The 8,529-nt window shown below is 34.0% G+C and overlaps 1 protein-coding gene and 1 non-coding gene across 2 annotated transcripts; one reads left to right on the top strand and one right to left on the bottom strand.

Annotated features, from left to right (window-relative positions):
• Positions 1-49: 49 nt before the first annotated feature.
• LOC133298954 (uncharacterized) lies at positions 50-527 on the bottom strand (the record flags this gene model as incomplete). Its single annotated transcript, XM_061498341.1, has 1 exon — positions 50-527. A coding segment is annotated over exon 1 (478 nt), but the record flags the coding sequence as incomplete, so codon positions are not given.
• A 710-nt stretch (positions 528-1,237) lies between these two features.
• Positions 1,238-1,343, top strand: LOC133298955 (small nucleolar RNA R71). Its single transcript, XR_009749876.1, has one exon. It is a non-coding gene; the product is annotated as a small nucleolar RNA R71 (small nucleolar RNA).
• Positions 1,344-8,529: the final 7,186 nt, after the last annotated feature.

Genomic DNA, 8,529 nt, shown 5'->3' with positions numbered 1-8,529 from the left:
AATGCTCTGCCTATGTAGTGATCTCCTATGGTACAAGGGATTGTAAAACTTCCTGGGTCTCCTAGTTTAGGAGGTATCTTACTAAGAAGATATTGACTGCTCTCTTGTGTAAGAGCAACAGTCTCAAACTCTTCTAGCCTCCTTTTTCTTGAAAGAATTTCTTTCATGAACTTTACATAAGAGGGCATTTGTTCCAATGCATCAACAAATGGAATGTTGACATGCAACTGTTTTAGGAGGTCTAGAAATTTCCTAAACTGATTATCTTGCTTCTGCTTTTGCAACCTTTGAGGAAAGGGTGGTGGAGGTCTTTTTGAAGTAGCAGGTGTCTCACTATTTGGCTTAGGGGTCGAACCCTTTTGAGTAGGTTTTTCAATGGAATTATTCCCTAAAGGCTCATCTATAGAGGGCTGAGTGTCTGATTCGACCAAAGTGGGTGAAGAGTTATTGTGCACAACCCCTTGGGGGCTATTATGGACAACAGAATTCTGAACAGGTTCAGAATTTGCCTCTTTTTCTTTCTGCATGTTCTCCCCTTCCTTTTTTTTAATGTGGAAGGTCAAACAGCTTCTGGCTGATTTACAGATCTGCCATTTCTAAGCTCTATCATATTGCATTGCTCTTTATTTCTCCTAGGCTCTTCAGTGTTACTAGGCAAGGTACAATGGGCATGGCCTAGTTGGGATTCTATGTTCCTTAGGGATGCTGGAATACTTTGGCTTCCAAGCTGTTTTGCTTGGTCTCAAACCAAATATTCAGCTTGAAGAGGATGGAGCAATGGGCATCTACTAGGTTGAACAACAGTTTGTTTTGGGTAATTCTGGGTAGGAAAAGGTATTTTTGTTTGAGCATTAGAAGGACCAGCTTGCTGCCACAAGTTACACTTGTGTTTATTGCATTAACTTGAGGTTGGGTCACAGGTACTTGAGGTGCAGGAACTTGGGATTGAGATAATCTTGCCTCAATGGTTTGTCCTTGGGTTCTCACTAAATTAGACAGTGCATCAAACTTGGCTGAACGAGCTGTTACAGGGTCTATCTCATGTAAACCAGCCACTCTCCTTGGCTGATTTCTCTCTTCAGGCCATTGGGCATAATTTTGAGTCATTTGTTCTAACAACTCATGGGCTTGGTTAAAGGACATAGTCATAAACATGCCATTAGCAGCAGAATCTGCCAAGGCCCTGTTTTGAGTATTTAGGCCATTGTACAGGGTTTGTAACACTGCCCAAGAGGGCAAACCATGATTTGGGCATTGCTTAAGAAGGTTCTTGTACCTCTCCCACACATCCACTAGTGTCTCTCCATCCCTCTGCATGAAGTTAGCAATATCACCTCTAGTTTGCACTATCTTATTAGAGGGGGAAAATTTCATAATGAATTTCTCAGCAAGGGTGTGCCAATTGGTTATAGAGTTGGATGGAAGGGAGTTCAACCATTCTTTGGCTTTGTCAGCCAGTGAATGAGGGAAGAGCTTCAATCTTAACACATCATCCGAGATGTTAGGATTCCTAAAAGTGTTGGCCACTTCTATGAAATTTCTAAGATGCTTGTGTGGGTCTTCCATCAACAACCCATGAAACTGCCCCATGTTTTGAAGCATGGTGAACATCACCGGTTCTAATTTGAAGGGCACTCCATTCACAGGTTGGGCTATGCTTGGATCTAACTCATCCAACACAGGTATGATGAAGTCCATCATGGACCTATCATTATCATTTATAACAGGTGGTTCCCTTATCCTTGCAGGTCCTCCTACCCCATCATTCCCATTTACACTTCCTAAATCCTCCATTTCTTCAATTTCTAGAAGTGGAATTTGCCTATGTGCTATCTGGGCTCTTCTCCTAACTCTAAATGTCCTTTCAGGTTCCGGGTCAATTGAATATATGAACGGGTGTGGAGTTGCACTCATGCACCCCTTTTAACTAAAACAGGTAAACCTGGCTTAGCTAAAACACCTAAATTACTAACCAACTTTTATGCAGAACAAGCAATAAATAAACACACAAGAACCTGCAAGCAGAAAAATCCCAAGACAGTTCACAGCCTGACGGCTTTATAAGGCAGTAATAACTCACCCTCACACAGGGTGGAACTAATAATTAAAATAAAAATGAAACTAAGAAAAATTAAATGACATAAAATAAACAGAATATGAACAGAACAGATTTTAAACTACCAATATTCAAGATACTATAGAACTAATAACTAAACAAAACTGACACAGAATTCAAATGAGCTACACTAAAAACAGCAAAAAGAAGCAGTTCAAAAATAGCAATCACACAGAAACTTGATCATATACGCCTCGATCCCCGGCAACGGCGCCAAAAACTTGTTGCCTTGCTAACAGTTGTGCAAGTAATGCGCGCAAGTATACGCGACAACAAGTAATATAGGGCTGTTATAAGTCCCAGTTATCGTTCCCACAAGGATCGTTGGCGTTTTGAAATGACTAAAATTTGTAATTGCTTAAAATTGAGTTACTATTTGAAAATAAAAGATATAAAATTGTAAAGTAAAAATAATTTAGAATGGACCTAAAACACTACTGTTCACTTTTCTTTTAAAATTTTCTGAATTACTTTCTTAAGTTATAAAATAAAAATGAAGAATGGAGCAACTTAAATGAAAGATGTGACAAAAATTTTGAAAACGGAATAGAGATTGAAATATGAAATAACAAAAGAAATTGGAAAATCTGAATTGATAAAGATGTTTAAAAAGGTGGGTTGAGTTTTTGGCTCTCCTTCCCCACAATGCTTGAAAAATAATTTGATTAACAAAAGGCTCATCCTAAGATTCTCTGTTAACAGGACTGTATTGTTAATTTTTAATCTCTTAAAAATTATTTTATCCCAAAGTTGCCCACTTCCATATCTCTATGCCAAGTGGGATTAGGACTCTTGAGATTCAGGTCCACTATTACATGAGGACTCATTCGTTTCTGAATTGAGATCCCTTAGATGATTTCTCATCTAAGTTCATGTGTCTAATGCAGAATCCAGAATTAATTGTTTCTCAACAACTAAATCCTAACCAAACATCTGACATTTGGCCAAAATGCAGACAATTTTAAACATTAGAAACAACATTAAACAACTGAGATATAAACATTAAAACCAGGAAATCAAATATTTGACAAGCACTGAGGTTCGGGTATCACCTAAACCCAACCTCTAAAAAGTTAGCCACTATCCATAGGGGTGAGGCTTACAAACAGTAACAGAACTACAGAATTCACAAAATAAAAATTCTAAAAACTACAATTACAGCACTGGCCTAACAACCGGCAATCTCAGTGCTGTAAAGACATGCATCAAGTTCATCAAAATGAACCAGAATCTCATTACAAAACAGAAATTAAAAGAAACTCAAAATTGTTCAGAAAACAAAAACTAAGAAAAACCATAAATCAGAAAACAGAAGAGAGCTCCCTCGATGACTCACTCCTATATCCCTTTTATAGGGCTCTTTGCACACTATCCTCTTTTTCTCCAGCTCAGCAATATGACGCGCTGCTGCAAATGAGTGGTCCCCACAGTGCTCCACTCCTCTGCTCTTACAAATCGGATGGAATTGTCGTTCCTTCAACCCGTACAATGACGTGTGCTCACAATCGCTCCAGCATCCACTAAGTAACGGATCTTTGTTTGGCTTTTTCTGAATCCAAAAATAGTGGCTAGGGTTTTCGTGATTTCTTTTTCTACATGGACTGTGGGTATGGGTCAAGATGAACCGTGGACAAGGGATATTCTGACCTTCTGAATCGATTTGGGGCAGGGATTAGGGATGGCTGAAGTGGGTTCTGATCGCACGACGTGGGTTCGCTAGGGTTTGCGTTTTCTTTTCTTTTCTTCACGTTTCTGCCGCAGACTTCTCTTTCCTTCCCTTTTTTCTTTTCCTTTTGTTGCTTTCTTTCTTCCTTTCCTTTTGGGCTTTTTAGGTCCGGCCCATCACTTCCCTGTATCTTTTTTTTTTCTTCATGCTGACTTCTTTTACTTTCCTCTAATGGGTATTTCTGATGAAAAAGGAAAATGGGCCTGAAAAATGGAATGTTACAGCCCATTAGCACTTTAATCAATAAATTCAACTCAGTGTAAATTTGGGGCTTTTACTAACATAAAAAGTATTCTTTTATTTCTATTTGCACATTAAAACCATATGTTTCAAGTCTCATTTCAGAGACTTATCAGTCACTACCAATTTTATTTACTTTGAAAAAATTGGAAAACCTTTTGTTGCAATCTGGTCTTTTAAAATTTTAGATCAAGATTCAGAAGTCTAATTATGCACAGGGAAGGGTGAAAATTTAATTCCACTGTACCCCTGACACATCCGTTGCAAAACAGTTACCTTAAATTAATTGTACGAATTATTAATAGCTTTTAAAAATATTTGTTTTATCCCTTAAAAAAATATATGATTGATTAGGAAGTAGGAAGACTAAACTATTAAAATTTTATTTTAGCTTGACGGAAAGAGTTCCGCTCCGATGTATCCTCCGGTGTAGTGAAGAATTCAAAGCTACGTCGTTCTTTAAAAATATGTATACTAATTGGTTTTAATTTTTGAAAATAATTTTAAAGAAATTCATTTTAAAGGCTTCGAATTATCAAGCTGTCGCAGCTAAAATAACCCGAAGAATACTACGAGATTAATAAGCCGTCACAGCTAAATTAATCCTTAATTAGGAAAAATAAATAAATTAATACAAAATAATAATTTAAAACTAGCTTGGGTCATCAAGCTGTCACAACCAAAATGACCCAAAAAATTATGAGATTAACAAGCCATTACGGCAAAATTAATCCCTAAATAAGTTTCTAAAATACATAAGAAAAATACTAATAAAACAAATAAGGGGAACAAAAACATACAAAGGTCATAAACAATTATAAGAAAATTTCTAATAAAACAGATAAAGAGCATAAAATAGCGTGCAAAAAAATAAATAATTATGAGTTAAAAAAAATAAAGAGCATAAAAAATAGACAAATTATAAACTAATAAAGCAAATAAAGAGCATGAAAAGGCATACAAAAATAGACAAGTATTAACTAAAGAAAAAGGTAAACAGACTTACCTCGAAGACGACAAAACTTGGTGTACAGAGCCAAGTTATGGAGAACAGCCTCAACTTAACAAGTTTGATGCCCCAAAAATGTACTATGAGGTTAACAAGCTGTCACGGCTAAATTAATTTGATGCCCCAAAAATGTACTATGAGGTTAACAAGCTGTCACGGCTAAATTAATCCTCACAGATAACTAAGTTAACAAGTTGTCACGGCTAAATTAACAAACCCACCTAATTCTACTCAAAAACAAAAAATTTACTATGACACTAGCTTGATTTTAATCCCAAGCCCAAATATCTTTAAAAAATATTATTATTACACAAGTTTTAATATAAAGCCCAAGTGTCTTTTTTTAACCCTTGGAAGTATTTTTTGTGTTTTTTTGTTTAGTTTTCTCCAAGTGTGTGTAGGAAGTAAGGGGAATGAGCTCTTTATATAGAGAGAAGGGAGGAGGAAGGAATGAGAAGTGGGCAATGTGGGACTTCTTAGGAAAGTTGTTTTTTTATGTGGACAACCATTTTTTGACAACCATATCTCACACTAGAGGGCTTAGCTTGAAAATCGGTTTGGGTAGATCGAAGTATCATATGAGAGGAATATGCCGACCAAATTTGAGGATGATCCAATAGTTCAATTGAGATAAATAGCTCTCGAAAAATTGTTACCCGAAATAGTGTGGTGGTCTCAAAAATGAACAACCCTACTTTTATTTTTTATTTTTTATTTTTTATTTTTTTTGTCATTTTTATATATTTGGGACAAAATTGAGTGTTTTTCCTATAGAATGAAGGAAGAAGCAAATCCCAAGCTTAAATGAGCTCTAACAACCCTCACACCACAAACTTCCAAAATTTCTCTAAACTTTGAGAGAAAGGATCTCACTCCACTATGCTTCTCTGTGGGAAATGACAGGAGGGTTTTCTTCTTGGTTAAATTCTACACAACTTTAGTCTTGGAAACGAAGGATTTCATTCACCACAACACATTTTAGCTTTTCTAGCTTTTCTTTCTCCTAACAATGGTGTTTCTCGGTTTATGGAGAGGGAAAGTCAATGGTATGTTATGTTTAAAGACTTTATGAATGTGTTTAACTCTTAAATCATGGTTGACTCAAAAGTCAACAATAACAACTTACCAAGTTACCAATTTAACCTTGATTTCCTCATTTCTTTCTAGCTAACATTTAGTATTTCTAAACATGTGTTTTCGTCTCATATTTATCATAAAAATAGTTGTTCTACATACTATTTTCAAGATTCGGGTAACTTTTGCCTATTAGCATTTTTACCAAAAAAAACTTTTTGTAATTGCGCTTTTATCTGAAAAGTGACTTACATTGTAAAAATTAGTTTCTGTATCTAAGTCATCTCATAATTACATTTCTCTTCTAATTAGTATCTGTTAAATCATGAAAAATTTCTAATTATTCTTTGTACTGGTTTGAATTATTATAAATGTCAGTTGGCAAGTTACTTTGTTATGCTCACTTTGCATATGATAGCATGATTAATTTCTATGAGACCATAATGAAATATGGATCCAAAGTGAATACCAAAAGTTGTTTGAAATGTAGGATTACAATTACCTCAAGATTGCATTTAAACAGAATATACATTTCCAACTCGAGGTTTATAAATCATGAAAGGATCCAACTTTTAAAAAGGGTACAAGCTTGTGGAAGTGACATAAAGATTGAAAGCAACATCGAAAAGCCACCTTACAAATTATAGAATTCAAGTTTGGTGACTTTTGTATCTTACTTCTCACTCGGCTTTAAATGTAATATAATGAGGCATAAGGAATTATTTGTGACTTTTTAATATCTTTATATTTTGTAAAATTATGTTTCTCTAGCAATATGTCCTTAGTTAAATTTCATTGCATATGCTAGTATGCTTGATAAGTTCATGTATTAGTTGTAATACCATGATAATATCCTTGAGCTTGAGCTTATGATTACCTTTAATTTTACTTGAGATTCACATGCTCATAAATGATTTTACTTCTTCCTGAATATGTGTTTAATTTTCTTACGTGCTTACTTGAAATTTTTAAATATATTCTCGTTTGATATTGTTTAATGTGTGCACATCTTTTAAATAGGAAGAATATGCCTGAAATGACAATTTTTAACACTTAAGGTATAGCCTTTTGAAAATAAGTTATAACTCTTGGATTGTCATGTATTTATGTTTGATATTGCTTACTTATCAAAACATGCATTACATGATCATTGTTTGTTTAGAAAAGAATGCTTAAATATGTCTTGATGATTGTCATGTGTCTTGAATATTGCTTACTTTATAGTTCAAGATTTAAGTTCATGTGTGCTTCTTTTATCTTTCTTCCATAGTTGATAATGTAATTCATTCTTTATATTATATATTAGCCCCGAAGCATGCTTAAATGATATTTGGCGCTTTGAAAAGTTTTAAAGTTAGTTTTGCAAATAATCAAATGTGGCATCAATAGAATATTTAAGTGTCAAAGCATATATGGACAGAAAAAGAGATCAATGAAGAGCACAAAAAGAGAGTTTCTTCATCATGATACTTGCTGATTGTATGCTTTTACTTAATAAATGCCTTCCTTACATAAGAAGGGTGGTGGCTTGACAAAAATACCTAATTAGATCTTATATCTTGAGAATTGTATCATTGCATAGGTTAAATCTTCATAGTATGCATATATGTTTCGAACACTATCATATTTCATCTTAATAAAATTTTAATCCATAATTCTCTTGTTTCTTAGTTATAAATCTCAAAAAATGATCTTTATAATCCATCATTCTCTTCATGATTATATTCTCGTTATAAAACTCACGAAAATGATATCTTTATTTGAAAGAGAACTTTTGAAAAAAGAAAATTCCCTTACAATATAATTTTAAGAAAAAACTTTTCCAAAACTTCATAACGTTGAGAGCAATTTCAGCACTTTACTGTTGTGAACTGATTTTTGGAAGCAGTTAATTAATGTGTCGTTGACTCGAAAAGTCCGGGATTCTTGTTGGAGGTAGTAGGGAAAATAACATAACAAAGAACACATTTTTCTCTCTCAATATTTCATTACAAATTATTAATAGAAAATATCATTATTTATCTTACATTACGAGTGGTTCAGGAAAGCCGTAACAGGGATAATCTATTTTATTTCAACTTTGTTCGTAAGTGAAAGTGATAAAGTATCAATGGACCTTCCTATGCTTCGCAAAGCTAGTTGCCCTTTATAACAAGGAACGATTAATTTCACTTAACGGGAATCAAAAGCTAATATAAACATACCATTATACATTATAACATGAACAACTTACTGGATTATTTTTGAACAAAAAAAAATTCATTGGTATTCAATTAAGATTTTAAAGGATTGAAAAAAAATCATATAGTATTCGATTAAGATTTTAAAAGATTATTTTAAAGTCTGTCCAAATCCGTTGATAAT

Source organism: Gastrolobium bilobum, unplaced genomic scaffold, assembly GCF_033153095.1.
Source record: "Gastrolobium bilobum isolate Gb01-03AN ecotype WA unplaced genomic scaffold, APGP_CSIRO_Gbil_v1 utg84363, whole genome shotgun sequence".
NCBI lineage: Eukaryota > Viridiplantae > Streptophyta > Magnoliopsida > Fabales > Fabaceae > Gastrolobium > Gastrolobium bilobum.
This window is presented reverse-complemented; position numbering and strand designations above follow the sequence as displayed.